The sequence below is a fragment of the Podarcis muralis genome, chromosome 2 (assembly GCF_964188315.1).
Source record: "Podarcis muralis chromosome 2, rPodMur119.hap1.1, whole genome shotgun sequence".
NCBI lineage: Eukaryota > Metazoa > Chordata > Lepidosauria > Squamata > Lacertidae > Podarcis > Podarcis muralis.
This window is the reverse complement of record NC_135656.1, coordinates 108,011,527-108,029,639: the sequence shown is the minus strand read 5'-3', so window position 1 is coordinate 108,029,639 and position 18,113 is coordinate 108,011,527. Positions and strand designations below refer to the sequence as shown.

General features: G+C 46.8%; 1 protein-coding gene across 2 annotated transcripts in view; it reads left to right on the top strand.

Moving 5' to 3' along the window:
- The window catches only part of ABCF1 (ATP binding cassette subfamily F member 1), a 36,593-nt gene extending 19,085 nt beyond the window's left edge, over positions 1-17,508 (top strand). For both annotated transcript variants that reach the window (XM_028713594.2, XM_028713593.2), the window contains exons 16-28: positions 736-875; positions 1,303-1,451; positions 2,910-2,993; positions 4,697-4,821; positions 7,429-7,541; positions 8,006-8,177; positions 9,470-9,544; positions 9,883-9,953; positions 11,250-11,282; positions 12,860-13,028; positions 13,476-13,540; positions 14,876-14,948; positions 16,993-17,508. In XM_028713594.2, coding sequence (XP_028569427.2) covers positions 736-875; positions 1,303-1,451; positions 2,910-2,993; positions 4,697-4,821; positions 7,429-7,541; positions 8,006-8,177; positions 9,470-9,544; positions 9,883-9,953; positions 11,250-11,282; positions 12,860-13,028; positions 13,476-13,540; positions 14,876-14,948; positions 16,993-17,159 — 1,436 coding nt within the window. In that variant the 3' untranslated portion in view covers positions 17,160-17,508. The remainder of the gene's footprint in view (positions 1-735; positions 876-1,302; positions 1,452-2,909; positions 2,994-4,696; positions 4,822-7,428; positions 7,542-8,005; positions 8,178-9,469; positions 9,545-9,882; positions 9,954-11,249; positions 11,283-12,859; positions 13,029-13,475; positions 13,541-14,875; positions 14,949-16,992) is intronic.
- Positions 17,509-18,113: the final 605 nt, after the last annotated feature.

The window sequence follows — 18,113 nt, the reverse complement described above, 5'->3', positions numbered from 1 at the left end:
ATGCCTGGGGCCTTCTGCTGTCAGGAGCCAGAGTCAGGAATAGGTCAGCCATACAACACCCGGGGTCAGTGAAGAAACCAAAACAGTTCAACCCTAGTGATCCCAGCAAGGTCTTGCCCCAATGAGGCAGTTGCAAAGACTGAAGGTCCCTGCCTTCCCACTGCTCTCTAAGAAGGGGGAGTCCTCCGGTTCCTTCCGCAGCAGCCGGAGACTCCTTTGTTTTGTCCGTCTCTGCTGCACCCTCTTCATTTCTCTGCATGTTCTGGGAAACCAGAGGGGAGTGGAGCTGGTTTCAGCAGGAGGGGGAGACTCTCTGCTTCAGCAGCCAGATCTCTGCCTCTTCACCCCTGCTCTGATTCTAGACTGCTCTCTGCCACAGCCTCTTCCTGCTCACTAAACCTTGTTGCCCTTCCAGCTTCCGACATCACCACCTCCTCCCAGTCTGCTCCTCCTCCTCCCTCTGATCGCTTAGCTTTGTTCCACCACCAATCCCTGGGCTCTGAGCCTTCTTCCTTTGTGGGTTCCCCAGTCCATAACATCTGCATGCAAACCAGATGCTCAGCCACTGATCTTAGACCCCTGCCCCCTCTCAATTCAGTAGCACAATATGAGTGTTTTGGCTGCAGAGGTTTTCTTTTTTAAAAAATAATAATTTGGTGCAGGCTTTGATCAATCCTTGACCGTGGGGCTTAAGCGGCAGAGTCTTCACGGTGGTGTCCTCCTTTATCTTCACAGAGGTGGTTGCGGATGAGACCCCCGCGGTGCAGGCTGTGCTCAAGGCTGACACCAAGCGGCTGAAGTTGCTGGAGGAGGAGAAGCGCTTGCAGGCGCTGCTGGAGAAAGGGGACGACGGGGCTGCAGAGCGGCTGGAGAAGGTACTGGTGGAGCGTTCCCTGTCCTGTGACCGAGGGGCAGTACAAAACTGGGTTACCCAGGCAGGAGTATTTTGGTCTGGAATGGCTGGCATCACTCAAAATGTATCCCTAGATACATTCGCAGAACTTCAAAAATGTTTTTTAAGCTGTATTTCAATCAGTTGTTTTTATATTTGGTGTTAGCTGCCCTGAGCCCGGTCTTGGCTGGGGAGGGCGGGGTATAAATAAAATTTATTTTTTGAATTATTATTATTATTATTATTATTATTATTATTATTATATTACAAAGGCCAGCAATGCAAATTAAATACTTCTCCTGTGGGGTGAGAAAAGAGGAAGGGACATGTTCACACTTAACTTCTGGTTGTTAGTCTGTTCCCTTTTGTTGATCTCCGCTCACGCCATATATTTCCTCCCCTTTCCCCAGGTCTATGAGGAATTGCGGGCCACAGGAGCCGCAGCAGCTGAGGCAAAAGCCCGGAGAATCCTGGCAGGTTTGGGCTTCAACCCTGAGATGCAGAACCGGCAGACCAAGAAGTTCTCCGGAGGCTGGCGGATGAGAGTGTCCCTGGCCAGGTAATTGTCAGGTGGGGAGAGGTGGAGAAATGGGAGCATCAGCATGACGTATCCTTGAAGTTAATTCGTTATCATTTGTTGCCCCATAGGCAATATTCTCTGGGTAATGGAACAGTTTTAATTGGAAATCCAATACAGCATCATTCAGATTGTGGCATGGGAGTCCAATAAAGCAAGGGGTGAAAGGTCACAGGTGCTAGCTTGTGATGAGTGGTTGTCAACTAAGTTTTCCTCAGAGTAGACGTTAATGGACCTAATCCAGTCATGTCCGCTAATTTCACTGTGTCTCCTACAAATATACAACTCGGTGGTATACCATGAGTGTACAACTCATATACCACTCATTTTCTCCTGTCATGAGTGGCTTTAGCATAAAGGAAGTCCGCCGCTGCCACGTTCTGCCTCAAAACGCACTCTGTCTTGCACCACACAATGTAGATCACGGATTGTCATGGAAGCCAACAGAGCACATTTTGAAATTTTGAGGTGTGATATAGCACAAAATGGCTGCCACTTTTAAAAGAGCTAAAAATGAGACAGGAGCGCAAGGCGTGCCCCTCCCTTCCTGTCAATAGGAGGATAGACACCTATATCAGCCACCGCCACTCTCACCCACAAAGAGATGTTTTATTTGCACCTCTCCTCTCTTCAGAACTGATCAGGCGGCCGGTGTCCACTCCTAGTCGCCAATGAAATGTGGGCCTGTTTAAGGAAAGGCCAAGCCAGTTTATGCAAACAGGAACTGAGCACGAAGAGCAAATGGCCTCTGTTGCTTGTGTGTTGTTGTTGTTTAGTTGTTTAGTCGTGTCTGACTCTTCGTGACCCCATGGAACAGAGCACGCCAGGCACTCCTGTCTTCCACTGCCTCCCACAGTTTGGTCAAACTCATACTGGTAGCTTCGAGAACACTGTCCAACCATCTCATCCTCCGTCGTCCCCTTCTCTTTGTGCCCTCCATCTTTCCCAACATCAGGGTCTTCTCCAGGGAGTCTTCTCTTCTCATGAGGTGGCCAAAGTATTAGAGCCTCAGCTTCACGATCTGTCCTTCCAGTGAGCACTCAGGGCTGATTTCCTTCAGAATGGATAGGTTTGATCTTCTTGTGGTCCATGGGACTCTCAAGAGTCTCTTCCAGCACCATAATTCAAAAGCATCAATTCTTCGGTAATCAGCCTTCTTTATGGTCCAGCTCTCACTTCCATACATCACTACTGGGAAAACCATAGCTTTAACTCGACGGACCTTTGTTGGCAAGGTGATGTCTCTGCTTTTTAAGATGCTGTCTGTTGCTTGTGCAGGAACAGTCAAACCATCTCGCTCAGTATGTCTACTCTGACTGGCAGCATCTCCCCAGAGTTTCACGCACAGTTTTCTCCCTGCCCCACTTGGAGATACTGGGGGTCGAACCCAGGATCTTCGGCTATGGCCCTTTGTTATTGCTAACCATGCTCTCCTTTCAGAGCGCTGTTTATGGAGCCCACACTGCTGATGCTCGATGAGCCCACCAACCACTTGGATCTCAACGCCGTCATCTGGCTTAACAAGTAAGTCGCTGCCTCCATGCGTTTGGGGGCATAACAGCTCGGCAGATGGGGGAGTGTGGGCAACTGTGTGGGTGAACATGCCCGGGCAAACCAGTTTTGGTGCTAGCCTTTTTTCTTTACCTTAATATCTTTCATTTCCATCATCCTACTTGCCCGATGGACAGCACCCTCTGGACGATTTGCAATAAAAGTTTAAAAAACCCCAGCATCAACCAAGGCAAACCAACCACGCTGTGCATTGTTTATGACATGCAGACACAGGCCCTAGCGGGAAATAATAAGATGCACGCAAGCTTTAGTTACTGATTTATTGAACTTCTATCTCACCCTTCTTCCCCAAAGAGCCCAGGGCTGCGAACAGATGCACAGTTTGCTGTGTTTGTAAAAACATTTTAAAACGGATTAAAATGTTCTAAAACCCAATTGCAATGAAAAACATCTAAAAGCACTTGAGATTAAAATATGTTTCTATGCGTTGATCTCGGGGCAGCCAGGAGCAGTATTCTTCAACCACCAAATGCCTGGGCCAACAGGAATATTTTCTAATCCCTCAAAGTTAGTGATGGAGATGGGCACACCTGACTAGAGAAAGCCATTGTCCTGATCTAGCAGGCCGTGCTTACGAGAGCATTCAACAACCAGGGAGCCACCACTGAAAAGGCCCTGTTTTATTTTACACATGTCACAGGCTTTCCTTGGGGCAGAATTCTTCCCCCTCTGTTAATTTCTCAGCCCCTCCTGATTGCCACCTTACCTACATCCTTCTCCTTTTGCCTCTGTTCCTGATTTCAAAAGACGGCCTAACCCTGAACATCTGTACATAGAAACTGTGGTTGTTGTTTGAATTTATATACCGCCCTACACCCGGAAGTCTCAGGGCAGTTCACAGAAAAGATCGACATAAAAACCACAATATATATAATCAAAATAAAAACAACAACCCAACAACACTCCCCCCTAAAATAGAGCCACATTTTAAAAGAGTATAGGATGCCAATCAGATCAACCAAAGGCCTAGTTAAAAAGAAACTTTTTTGCCTGGCGCCTAAAGGTGTATAATGAAGGCGCCAGGCGAACTTCCTTAGGGAGAGCATTCCACAGATGGGGAGCCACTGCAGAGAAGGCCCTGTTCTCATGTTGCCACCCTCTGGACCTCTCAAGGAGGAGGCACACGAAGGAGGGCCTCAGAAGACGATCTCAGGGTCCGGGTAGGTTCATATGGAAAGAGGCAGTCCTTGAGGTATTGCGGTCCTGAGCTGCTTAAGGCTTTATAGGTCAAAACCAGCACTTTGAATTGGGCCCGGAAACTAATTGGTAGCCAGTGCAGTTGGACCAGGATCGGTGTAATATCCTCAAATCATCTTGCTCCGGTGAGCAACCTGGCGGCTGAATTCTGCATCGGCTAAAGTTTCTGAACTGTCTTCAGAGGCAGCCCTACATATAACGCATTGTAGTAATCTAACCTTGAGGTTAGCGGAGCATAGACAACAGTAGGTAGGCTATCCCTGTCCAGATAGGGGCGTAGCTGGGCCACCAGCTGATGGAAGGCGCTCTGGGCCGCTGCTTCCAAAGCAGGGTGGTTCCATTACAAGGAAAATGTACTCCCTATAATCTTTTTTAAAAGCATCTGGTGATGGGTAAAAACTGTGAAAACCAGTCCTCTCTCTTTCATTGTCTAACGGTTACTCCACACCCTCTTACAGCTACCTCCAAACATGGAAGAAGACCCTCCTTATTGTCTCTCACGACCAGGGTTTCCTGGACGACGTGTGTACGGATATCATCCATCTGGACATGCAGAAGCTTTTCTACTACCGGGGAAACTACAGTAAGTGCCCACGGAAGCCTCCACATTGGAAGGGCTAGGCAGTTTTTTTTGTTGGGGGGGGGCAATGCCGTTGCTAGGGTGCTGTTGGGTTTATTTGCGGGGGGAGTTGAGGAAGTGAAACATCAAGGAAAACTCATTCAATATCGGTCATAAGGTAACTTTGTAGAACTGAAGCTCCCCCCCCCCCCAAAAAAATCTAGAAATCTGTCAAGTTAAGAGAAATTGGATTTTGACTTTGGACGTTTCAGCTTCAAAATTCCCTGGAATTTGAAGGGTTTTAGACTTGTCGGGGCAGTCTTTTCCCTGCACGTTTTTGTGTTGTATGATTTGTTGTTGTTTTAAAGAGCGTAAAGTATCGAATGACCTAAAAGGCCAGCTTTCAAATACAGTTAGAATCAGAGGGTTGAATCTAGAAGTCGTGTGAACCAAACTGAGCTCAAGGGGTGCTCTCAATGGAGAGGGCCTGATTTTCACCAAGTGCCCAGGCCGCTGTTACTTTTGTACATTTACGCCCTGTCTGAGTCTCTGGGATTGAGGTCTACTTCCAGTTCAGCGTGCGGTACTTAGAGACCCGAAACACCCCTTCTGGGTGGAATGTTGTTAGACTGTGAAATCTCCTTGCCCCAGAGCCATGTCTCCAGAGGCCTCCATTTGTTACAGATACAACATAAGCTTTGTTCAAAACGGAGCAAGGACACAGATCTTGTGACTTGGGAGTGGAGTCGCATGACTGTAGCAAAAGATTTCAGGACTGCCTCTCAATTCCCACGCCTTCTGCCAGGGCAAGGGAGATGGACGTTTTCACACAGAACGTGGAATGCTGGTGTTTGGCAAAACTCATTCTCTCTCTCTCTGTCCAATATATTTTACCTCACGACTTAATTCAGCCAACATATGACCTTTTGCTGGGAAGTTCAGAAACGACTCATTGGCAATTTCTTTCCCTTTTCTTTTCCTCCCTTTGCTCTGGCTCCTGATCAAATCAATTTAAATTCAAGGAAGAGGGAGAATGGGGAATAACGGGACAGAGAAGTTCAGTTTTGCCACCAGAATAACTAAATAAATGTATGCAGATATGCTTGTCCAGTAATGAGGTGTCAGAATTCGAACTCCCTGCCCAACTCTAAGCAGAGGTGGCTCAAGTTTCCCCACTTTTTTAAAATATGGGGGATATTCCACCCCTCTGGAAGCATGAGGGCTCAAGATTAGTGATTCAGTAGATTGGGTGGAATAGGGACGTGGGTGGCGCTGTAAAAGCCTCAGCGCCTAGGACTTGCCGATCGAAAGGTCGGCGGTTCGAATCCCCGCGGCGGGGTGCGCTCCCGTTGTTCGGTCCCAGCGCCTGCCAACCTAGCAGTTCGAAAGCACTCCCGGGTGCAAGTAGATAAATAGGGACCGCTTACTAGCGGGAAGGTAAACGGTGTTTCCGTGTGCGGCTCTGGCTCGCCAGATGCAGCTTTGTCACGCTGGCCACGTGACCCGGAAGTGTCTCCGGACAGCGCTGGCTCCCGGCCTCTTGAGTGAGATGGGCGCACAACCCTAGAGTCTGTCAAGACTGGCCCGTACGGGCAGGGGTACCTTTACCTTTACCTTTTAGATTGGGTGGAATCTTAAAACTCCGGGGCGTTTCAGCCTAACGTGTCTCCGGTCTTCTTTTTTTTTGCCAATATGCAAGTGCTGAGATAGCAAGACAGTTTTATCAAATGTGCAAATGTATTTTCTAGGATTGAGCAACTGAAACCAGGTTGCTGCTGGTTTTGAGCCCTGGAGCAAAACAAGTCCCTGCTCAGCGACAAGCAGTGACTTGGATCGCATTGGAATCCACTTCCCATAGTCTAGGGGTATCTGCAAAACTAGATTTCCCCATGCCTGACTTTCCCAGGGTGCATTTCCGGGGAGATTTGAATCTCTGTCACCTGTCATTCAGAAGACAGGAGTGCCTGGCGTGCTCTGGTCCATGGGGTCACGAAGAGTCGGACACGACTAAACAACAAAACAACAGCTGTCATTCACAAACCTCTTCTTGGAAGATTTAGTCCATGCGTCCTTATCACCCATAACAGCTAAAAGGGCAACTTCCTCATCTGGTAGCAATATACTTCTGATTAGCAAATACTGGTGCCTGCAAGTGTTGGGTGTTATGAAGTGTGTGTGCCAGCCTGCAGTTCTCACTTGCAATCCTGACACCCTTTCCCCGCCCCCAGGAGATATTGCAGCTAAGGTGGCTTAAACACACACGCCTGGGTTCCTGCCATGGAGGCTTTTTCAGGGCCAAAATAGACCTTCCAGGCTCAGGTGCTATCTGCGATAGCAAAAAACTGGGCTCCAAAGGAGTGCTTCATAACATGGTGGAGAGCCATTGCCTCAAGGTCTTTGCTGGCCACAGCTAGACTCCCAATTCAAGACAAGATAGTTCAGATCTCCAAGATGATGTTGAACTACAACTCCCATCATCCCTGGCTATTGGGTGCTGACCGGGTCTGATGAGAGTTGTTGTCCAACAACAGGAGAAGGCAGATCCAGGCTGATTGATCCAACCAATGCAGTTCTTAAGAGTTCTCTTCACCCCTCTGCATCTCTCTTCACCCCACTCCCACCCCACCCCAGTGACTTTCAAGAAGATGTATCAGCAGAAACAGAAGGAGCTTCTGAAACAGTACGAGAAACAAGAGAAGAAACTGAAAGACCTCAAGGCCGGAGGGAAGTCAACAAAGCAGGCAGTAGGTTTCCACTTTGTATTCTGTCATGGGACCTATAGATTCAGGAGGAAACCCCCCCAAATAAAAATTTGCGCAGTTAGGTTCTTCTCTGTGGGCTTCCTGGGAGCAGGGCGGTCCAAGGCGGCAGAGCTTTTCCATGAGTTAATCTGTGGAACTACACGCTGCAGTGTTCTTTACAGCGATTAAATAAGCACAACCTTTGGGATAAAATGACACCCTTAGCCTTCTGCGTGGCCTCAGATATTAGGGCAGGACTTTTACTCCAGTGGTGGAAGTTGACAGGAGGGAGGTTGGTTCTAGTCTCAGTGGCCCTTCTGGAAAAAATGTACACAGTATTGCGCTTTTTAATTAAGGGTTTCTGTCTGCTGAGATTAAAAGAGCATAGCGGCCTAGATTGGGCCTGTCAAGAATGCTTGCCAATGGTCGGTGTCCCTGTTAACCTATCTCCCTCCGGCCGTCCCCAGGAAAAGCAGACCAAGGATGCCCTGACCCGAAAGCAGCAGAAGTGCCGTAAGAAGAACCCGGATGAAGAGGCGAGCGAGGTGCCCGAGCTGCTGAAGCGGCCAAAGGAGTACACTGTTAAATTCACCTTTCCAAACCCGCCGCCCCTCAGCCCACCCATTCTGGGCTTGCACGGTACGAGTCTGCCTTAGCAAGGGAGAGTCCATCGGGGAGCAGGGGCAGGCAGTTGTCTGGGTGACTTCGGAAAATTGCAAAGAAAAGAAATCAATGGCATCTGTTAGATAGATAAAAGGTAAAGGACCCCTGACAGTTAAGTGCAGTCGTGAATGACTCTGGGGTTGCGGCGCTCATCTCGCTTTACTGGTTGAGGGAGCCGACATTTGTCCGCAGACAGTTTTTCCGGGTCATTTGGCCAGCATGACTAAGCCACTTCTGGCGATTCCAGAGCAGCGCATGGCAACGCCATTTACCTTCCCGCTGGAGCAGTACCTATTTATCTACTTGCACTTTGACGTGCTTTTGAACTGCTAGGTTGGCAGGAGCTGGGACTGAGCTCACCCCGTTGCGGGGATTCGAACCGCCGACCTTCCGATTGGCAAGCCCTAGGCTCAGTGTTTTAGACTACAGCGCCACCCGCGTCCCATTAGATAGATGGATAAATAGATATATAGATATTAATATACCATTATAATATTATTATTATTATTATTATTATTATTATTATTACTACTACTACTACTACTACTACAACAACAACAACATTTAAGAATAACCTTTTACATGTGTCTCAAAATACTATGAAAACAGCTAAGTTCTCGTAAGGAGTGTTTTGCTTCCAGATACAGTGGTACCTTGGTTCTTGAACTTAATCAGTTCCAGGAGTCCGTTCGACTCCCGAAACCATTCGAAAACCAAGGTACGGCTTCCGATTGGCTGCAGGAGCTTCCTGCACTCAAGCGGAAGCTGTGTCAGACATTCGGCTTCCAAAAATCATTCACAAACCGGAACACTTCTCGGTTTGTGGCGTTTGGGAGCCTATTTGTTTGACAACTAAGCTGTTTGAGAACCAAGGTACCATTGCAGTTTTAAGAGGCAATCATTGTAAATGATGGCTACAACAATATATATTACAGCAATAGCACATAAGAACATACCTGAAATGGACTTGTACTATAACGAAAGCAAAACAGGCTTGTGTAGCTAGAACGAGCCACTAAGACCAAAAACATACATTTAATTGTGAAGCTGCGTCTAAAAAGAAAGACTGTTGTTGAGATCTCCAGATTCTATTTTGTTTCATTGCTTCTTCAAAGCTAACTTTGAAATAATAATAGATTAATATATTTATTGAGAATAGCACGCACACACAAAATTTATCTCCATGGTTTCCTACAACAAGGTGACCACAGTTAGAGATATTTCCTTCCCTGTTCCCCACTCTCTCTCCTCCTTTTTCCCTCCTGTAGGTGTGGACTTCGGTTATGAGGGACAGAAGCCTCTTTTCAAAAATTTGGACTTTGGGATTGACATGGAATCTCGAAGTAAGTGATTTTGGGGTCGGGGGCGGTGAATAAGTCCTTCTAAGAAACTTGTATGCCTCTTGTTTACTGAACGAGAAATCCACCTCAGCGTGCTGGCCACATGATGTCCTTTGAAACCGTCATAGTTCCTTCCAGATGTTGTTGGACTCCATCAGCCCAGGCCATCACAGCTAAAGGTTGGGAGTCTAGCAACATCTGGAGCCACGCTTGCCTGAGAGTTCCCTTCTCAAGTCTGTCTGCCTCAGCTCTTGAGAGCAGGCCACGGGGAGGATCTCCTGAAAGCATCACCTGCCACGCAGGGATCTCAAAGTTGACTCTGCCTTTCTCTCTCCCCTCAGTCTGTATCGTGGGTCCCAACGGCGTCGGGAAAAGTACGCTGCTGTTGCTGTTAACGGGTAAATTGACGCCGGTAAGCGAGCCCTGCCCCTCTTCCCCCTTTTTGGTCTTCCTCGTTTTTTTTAATCATCCCGCTTTGTTCCTGAGATGGCCTCCCTTTTCTGCTTGTCTTCGCCCCACCACATGCCTTTGCTGATCCCGCCAGGAATGTGTGTCCCATTTCTGCTCAGGCAGCGAGAAGGGCTGCTCTAGGTGTGTCCTCAAATTCAGCCCCCTTGGTGCATGGATTGGGCCACGCCATTGCTGGGGAGCAAGGGGTGAGCTGCAGGACCCATCTGTGGATGGCCACATGTGTTTATTTAGTAGGCACATATACCACTTTTTCACTATAGAATCCTTTAAGCGACATTTATAAAAGCGCTACAGGTACACCAAGGACCATGTGCTCACAAAACAACCGTCCCTGCTGAAACAGGAGCTGGCATCAGGGGTTCCTTCCTGCAGGGCAAGTGTTGTTTCTTGGCCCTGTGGTGGGAACAGGGCGGTCTGGCTGGAGCAGGCCCAGCTGTTGTCTATGCCTGCTCACCTCCTGTGAATCTGGGGCTTTCTGCAAGAGCATTTAACCTTAGGCTCTGCTTTGCAGCGAGCAAGCGCTCTCCTACCCAGGCTTGTAGGCCTAGACCTGAGGAGTTTAACTGCTGAGCAAATGTCTATCCCAAGAGCTGTCCAACCCAAAATTTTATTCAAAAGAACAGTAGGGTGTTTGTGTGTGTGTGTGTGTGTGTGTTTTGGTGGCCCATACGGGGACCGAAAGAACAGTAGGTGTTGGTCAAATCCAGGCAAACTCTTATCACTGCTGCTCAAATGTCCCTCTTGCACCTTAACCAAGCACAAAATCATTCCTTTCCATTTTGCATGATCCCAATATAGGCTGCCGTTTGTCGTGTATGTGTGTGTGTGTGTGTTTTGGTTTCATAAGTTCATTCACAGAAAAATATTCTTGCAAAAATTAAAATTTAACACAAATATTCTTTCGAATCCTAGGACTTCCCTCCTCCCCTCTGTGGTTTCATTAAAAACCGTTTCCAACTGCAGATTATAAGCCTATCCAGTTTACAGTCCACAATTATATCCAAAGTCTATGTATCATTGCAATAGTCCAATAGTTTCATCTGCCAGTCCGCCCTCATAGGTATCTTATCATCTTTCCAGCTCTGGGCAAGCAACATCCTTGCATCTGGCATTTTGGCCCTGCTGAATCCGATCTTTTCAAGCACTTCTTCTTTAATCTGGTTGTATCTCAGGGAAGGTCATTAGACCCTTGGACTACACTCTTAACTTGTTTTTGTTTCTGTTTTCATCCTTCCAGACAAGAGGGGAAATGAGGAAAAACCACAGGCTGGTAAGTACCCATGACAATACAGCAGAGAATGTGGAATGACATTTTGAGCGGGGTGGGGGGCGGTTCACATCTGGAATAGCAAAGCAAGCCTGTGACTCCAAATGGAAGGATCTTTGTCCTGCTGGAAGCTGGTTTGTTCCAAGAAACCATGAAAACAAATAGTTTATGTCTTCACCTGACAAGACACAGATGACAGAGGGGCTTCCTACCTTTGCTTTTAAGAAGCTACTGGGAAGCAGAGGGTCCTGGGGTTGAATGTGAGAGGCCCTGGATTGATTTCTTTCTTTTATGGTGGCTATTACATTTCTTCCCCACCTCTCCTCCAAGAAGCTTATGAGTGTTGGGATTTCGTTCTCTCATTGCTGGATCATGTGGTCCTTATTTACATTCCATACTGCTGGAAGTGTATGGAACAGACACTGAACTTCTGTTCTTTGTGCTTTAGTTTTCTGTTCTTTGTTCTCTGCTCTCGGGCAGAGAAGACATGTGAGACGCTGTTCACACTAGCCATCTTTGTTGTTTTGATTTGCTGTAAATAAAGAAGCTTTCGTGATTCTGCATACCCTACGCAGCCTCACTTCTTGCTGAAACTCGGCTATAGTGTGCCCACAGGTCCACTGGATGTGGGTCGCAGTTCTTTTGCGTACAGGGGACGTATGCATAATGGATGCATGTCTCTAAGAGTGGTCTGCTGAAAAATGAGTGCAGAGCAATGGGATCTATTATAATAATCATAATCATAATCATAATTTTTATTTATTTATATCCCGCCCTCCCCAGCCGAAGCCGGGCTCAGAGCGGCTAACAACAAGTAAAAATAGCAGAGTGTACACAAAATCACACAGTCAATTAATTAAAATACATTCTAAAATAAATTCAGAATCAAATTAATGGCAACCATTGGGCTAGAGCAGTGTTTCCCAACCTTGTGCCTCCAGCTGTTTTTGAACTACAACTCCCATCATCCCTGACTAGCAAGACCAGTGGCAAGGGATGATGGGAATTGTAGGCCAAAAACAGCTGGAGGCACAAGGTTGGGAAACACTGGGCTAGAGTTCTATGAAGATTACAGAAGGAGAGAGCGGGGTCAGGCTGTGCCTTGGCCAAAGGCCTGGTGGAATAGCTCCATCTTGCAGGCCCTGCGGAAAGATGTCAAGTCCCTCTTCTCTGTCCAGAGGTGCCAGGAACTGAGCTGAGCTCACACAGCACCTCAGTGTGGCACCCTTTTAAACTGGTTAAGGGAGTGGGGGGGGGGTAGTAGTAGTAGTAGTAGTAGTAGTAGTAGTAATAATAATAATAATAATAATAATAATAATAATAATAATAATAAAATCTTATTTATACGCCGCCCATCTGGCTGGGTGGCTCCCAACAGAATATAAAAAACACATAAAAACATAAGCTTTTTAAAAAAAACTTCTCTAAACTGGGCTGCCTTCAGGTGTCTTCTAAACGTCAGATAGTTGTTTATTTCCTTGCCATCGGATGGGAGGGCGTTCCACAGGGCATGTGCCACAACTGGGCGGGTGACATTTCCTTTTGCAGGATGAAAGACCTGTCCTTTTCTCTCCTGGCAGAAAATCGGGTTCTTCAACCAGCAGTATGCCGACCAGCTGAATATGCAGGAAACGGCGACAGAGTACCTGCAGCGCAACTTCAACCTGCCCTACCAGGACGCCCGCAAATGCCTGGGGCGGTTTGGCCTGGAGAGCCACGCCCATACCATCCAGATCTGCAAGCTCTCTGGTATATAAAGTAATAATATAGTGGTACCTCGGGTGACAAACACTTCGGGTTACAGACACCGCTAACCTGGAAGTAGTACCTTGGGTTGAGAACTTTACCTCAAGATCAGAATGAAAATCACGCGGTGGCGGCGGGAGACCCCATTAGCTAAAGTGGTGCTTCAGGTTAAGAACAGATTCAGGTTAAGAACAGACCTCCGGAACGAGTTAAGTTTGTAACCCGAGGTATAATAATAATAATAATAATAATAATAATAATAATAATAATAATAATTTTATTGATTGATTGTGTGCCTCAGAAATCCAGCCGCAAGCGGGGAGATTGCTCCTGTGCTCGGATCCTGCTTGTACGCTTCCCTGTGGACAAGAAGGGCTCTTCTTGGGTTCCTATGCATAGAGGGGGCATCACACATTCATTGTCTCTCTTCTGTTTTGTACTTCCTTCTAGGGGGACAGAAAGCTCGTGTGGTCTTTGCCGAACTTGCTTGTAGGGAACCAGATGTCCTCATTTTGGTGAGTCCCACACATAACTCCTTGAAGAGGAGGGGCGGCGTATGGGATATATCTTGTAAGATTGTGATAGTTATCTCATTACTACAAAATAGCAATAAATTTGAACCTAATCAATTTTGGAGCACTGGGATTGTTCCCCGAGGAATTGCGCTTACCTTACCGCCAGCAGCAGGGACGCGGGTGGCGCCGTGGGTTAAACCACAGAGCCTAGGATTTGCCGATCAGTAGGTCGGCGGTTCGAATCCCCGCGACGGGGTGAGTTCCCTTTGCTCGGTCCTTGCTCCTGCCAACCTAGCAGTTTGAAAGCACGTCAAAGTACAAGTAGATAAATAGGTACCGCTCTGGTGGGAAGGTAAACAGCGTTTCCGTGCGCTGCTCTGGTTCGCCAGAAGTGGCTTAGTCATGCTGGTCACATGACCCGGAAGCTGTACGCCGGCTCCCTCGGCCAATAAAGCGAGATGAGCACCGCAACCCCAGAGTCAGCCACGACTAGACCTAATGGTCAGGGATCCCTTTACCTTTACCGCCAGCAGAGTGTATTGGAGCGGTCCCAGACTGTTGGATCTTTTAAGCAGAGAGGCCACAATAAGGGCCTGCCTGCCTTTCTCTCTCTCTCTCTCTCTCTCTCTCTCTCTCTCTCTCTCTCCTTCCTTCCTTCCTTCCTTCCTTCCTTCCTTCCTTCCTTTCTTTCTTTTCTTTCTTTTCTTTCTTTTCTTTCTTTTTTCCTTTCTTTCCTTTCTTTCCCTGTCTCTTAATGAAAGGATGGTAATCCTTGGTGCACCTTCTTACAATTCTGTTGCTCTTTTCTTCACAACCCCATTCAGCTACCCTCTGATTCAGATCCTGAGCTAAGCTTAAAGGTCCTAAAAGCACCTTCCTGAGTCTGCATTGGCTTCCGGTTGCTAATGCTTGGAAACCCAGCAAGGCTGCTTTCTGAAATCTGCTCAGTACAGTGGCACCTCTGGTTACGTACTTAATTCGTTCCGGAGGTCCGTTCTTAAACTGAAACGGTTCTTAACCTGAAGCACCACTTTAGCTAATGGGGCCTCCTGCTGCCGCCGCACCACCACTGCACGATTTTTCTTCTCATGCTGAAGCAAAGTTCTTAACCCGAGGTACTATTTCTGGGTTAGCGGAGTCTGTAACCTGAAGCGTATGTAACCTGAGGTACCACTGTACTACAAAGATTTCTGCTGCTGCAGAACCTGGGAGCTGAATCATCCTTCTTCAAGCCCAACCCACCACCACTGTAGAGCAATGCAAATCAAGGAGACTGTCTCCAACCCCATGTACTTCATCCTCTTTTTGTGACTTTCTTGCCCCCCCCCCCCCCAGGATGAACCGACGAATAACCTGGATATTGAGTCAATTGATGCCTTGGGTGATGCCATCAACGAGTATAAAGGGGGTGAGTGGAACATCTGGAGAGCACCGGGTTGGGGAAGGCCATTCTAAAGAGCATATGGATTATGTTTCCTACATTTGCTACATGCAGCGGTTTCACCCTCAAAGCCCTAGTGATGAAGTAGACCTCACACACAAGATTTTGAAGATGACTCTTCACCTGCAGGATGGCAAATATTAACAAGCAGCATTATATATGCATATTAAGTCCAATACAATGTGTTTCTCTCTCCCTTGAGCCCAAGAGAGGGTCTTCTTGCTTCTTGCTTTCAAAACTCCTTTATAGCAGTGTGTAAGTTAGCAGTCCATAGCTTGTCTGTCCTCACAAACTCCTCCAGATATAGCGTCTGCTTGAAATTTCCATATTCAGTGAAACAGCCAGCCACCCGCCAGCTCCAACCCTTCCTATCTAACAGACACACACACACACACACACACACACACACACTTTTAAAGGGAGTTAACAAATTGACACAGCAATGATTCCATGTTTCTTTTTTTGTGGTTTATTTATTTATGTTTTATACATTTATTTGCATTTCATACATTCTTCCTTTTTTGACAAAGTAATAATCATAAATGAATAAGAATTAAACTGTGCACCCCACCCCCGAGACCATTCCATTGTAACTATCCAGCCTCCCAAAATGTCAACACCTCTAGTGATGGTTTGACCCCTTTCCGTTTTAACAGTACAATTTCTGCAAACAACCCTCCTTATCTCCTCAAAATCATTTCTCCTGCATATTCCCCGTCTTACCTTAACGGCACATGTTAATTTATCGTTAATAGCTATATCCCATACCTCTTTATACCATTCTTCCATTTTGTATTCGCCTTTCCCCTTCCACTTCCTAGCTATAATAATTCTGGCAGCTGTCAATAAATTTGTCCTTCATAGGCTGCGAACCTTCCATCCCATTGTAAATTGATAATAATGCTACCCCTGCACTTTTGGTCAGCTTTAACACAGTGATTTCTGTTATTTCCTTAAACACCCTTTGCCAAAAAAATTATACGTATTTTCACCCCCACCACATGTGAACATGATTCTGCATTTCTGTGACCTTAATTGGAGTCACAAGATTTTGCGGCTGTTACATTACAGTACCGTATTTTTCACTCTATAAGACGCACCAGACCACAAGACGCACCTAGTTTTTGGAGGAGGAAAACAAGAAAAAAAATATTCTGAATCTCGGAAGCCAGAACAGCAAGAGGGATCACTGCACAGTGAAAGCAGCAATCCCTCTTGCTGTTCTGGCTTCTGTGATAGCTGCACAGCCTGCATTCGCTCCATAAGATGCACACACATTTCCCCTTACTTTTTAGGAGGGAAAAAGTGAGTCTTATAGAGCAAAAAATAAATATGGTACATTACATTACATTACATTACATTGGTTTTCTTTTCACCCTTACAATTCATTCTTAGTAAAATACATTTTCTAACAAATACAGTACAAATACGGACATGCCCTGCTCGTGTTCCCAGCCACTACTTCTCTCTGGTAGCTCTTGAGACCAGAAGAGGCACATACCGTATTTTTCCATGTATAAGACGCCCCCGTGCATAAATTTTTGTGGACTCAGATTTAAGAAAATTTGGGGGGAATGCCGAAAATCACTGAGAAATGCTGACAATCCCTCGTGTCGCAGAAGCCAACAGCAGCCGGCAATTGCACGCCCAATTGACACAGGGGCAGCCAATCCACAGCAGCCCTTGCCGCAGCAACCAATCACGTGCCCAATTACTGCAGCAGCAGCCAATCCAGCAGCCCTTGCCGCAGCCACCAATCACCCACCAAATTGCTGCTGACAAGCTCCTGCTCATGGCTGCAACTGATCACCAGTCTTCCCTATGCACTATCCGTATATAAGACAACCCCCGTTTTTTAACGTTATTTTAGAGTAAAAAACCCTTGTCTTATACATGGAAAAGTGTGGTATATTGTCCTGTGGAAGGTTTTCTTTTGTGGGGGGTTTTTTGCAGCAAATGGGATTTTCTTAGAGCAGGATGCGCTAACTGTCCCGCCTCTTCCCCCTTCCAGCCGTGATCGTTGTGAGCCACGACGCCCGGCTTATCACAGAGACCAACTGCCACCTTTGGGTGGTGGAAGACCGCTCTGTCAACCAGATAGATGGCGACTTCGAAGATTACAAGCGTGAAGTGCTGGAGGCCTTGGGCGAAGTCCTGGTCAATCGGCCCCGGGAATGAGGATGAAAGAGGCGGGGCCTCTTCGGTATAGGCCCCGCCTCCCTTGGTTTTCCTAGCAGAAGCTCCTCCCTTTCCTTGAGAAGCCGGACTCTATTTATCTGACAGCTGAGGGAGGAAAGAGTGAGCATTTAAAAGGAGCTGACAACTCCATCTTACTCTTCCCTCTCCACCACCAGCAGGAAAGTTAAAAGTGTTTGAGGGGGTTGGAAAAGAGAGGGTGTGTCTCCCAGCGGCTTGTTGTCCCCACCCCCGAGGCTGGCATTTTGGTGTCATTTTTACAGATCTCCTCTCTCTTTTTCCTCCCACTGTACACTTAATAAATTAAAATGTGAAGGATGCTTTTGCCCGATGGGCTGCCTTTGTATTTATTTATTTATATAGATGTGTATATATTGTCGGGATCTCCGCTCGGCCAAGCTGATAAAGCTCATTTTCTTCCCCCCGAGTCTTTTGGAATCGCCTCCCGATGTGTTTAACGACCTGAGCCTTTGATAAGGCCTCAGGCACATTCTTCAGCAGAGTCTCCAGCACAGGAAAGAGACAAGAGGTTTGGGCTACATTGTAAAGAGTTTTATTTCTAAGCTACGCAGGCAGAAAAGACAGCCTCTCTCTATGAAAGCAGAGAGCAACTGGAACAAAGGAAACCGGAAACTACTAACGTCACATCCCGTCTCCTTTCCTGTGAGACTTCCCAAAGCCTGGAAGGTCTCTGGAATGTAAACAGAGTCCTGTGACTCCAAGCAGTTGCACAGTGATAAGATCGAAACTAACATATATGTCAGCACATTTAAAAACAAGCGCTGAGATGGAAACACAATTGCACAGTTTACAACAATGCATCAGATAATGAGTCACTAAGATTATAATCCAGATTATCAATATCTCTGAATAAACAAGGAAGAAGGCAACATACTTCATACATTTAATACAGTTCATAGAAGAGCCTACTCAGTA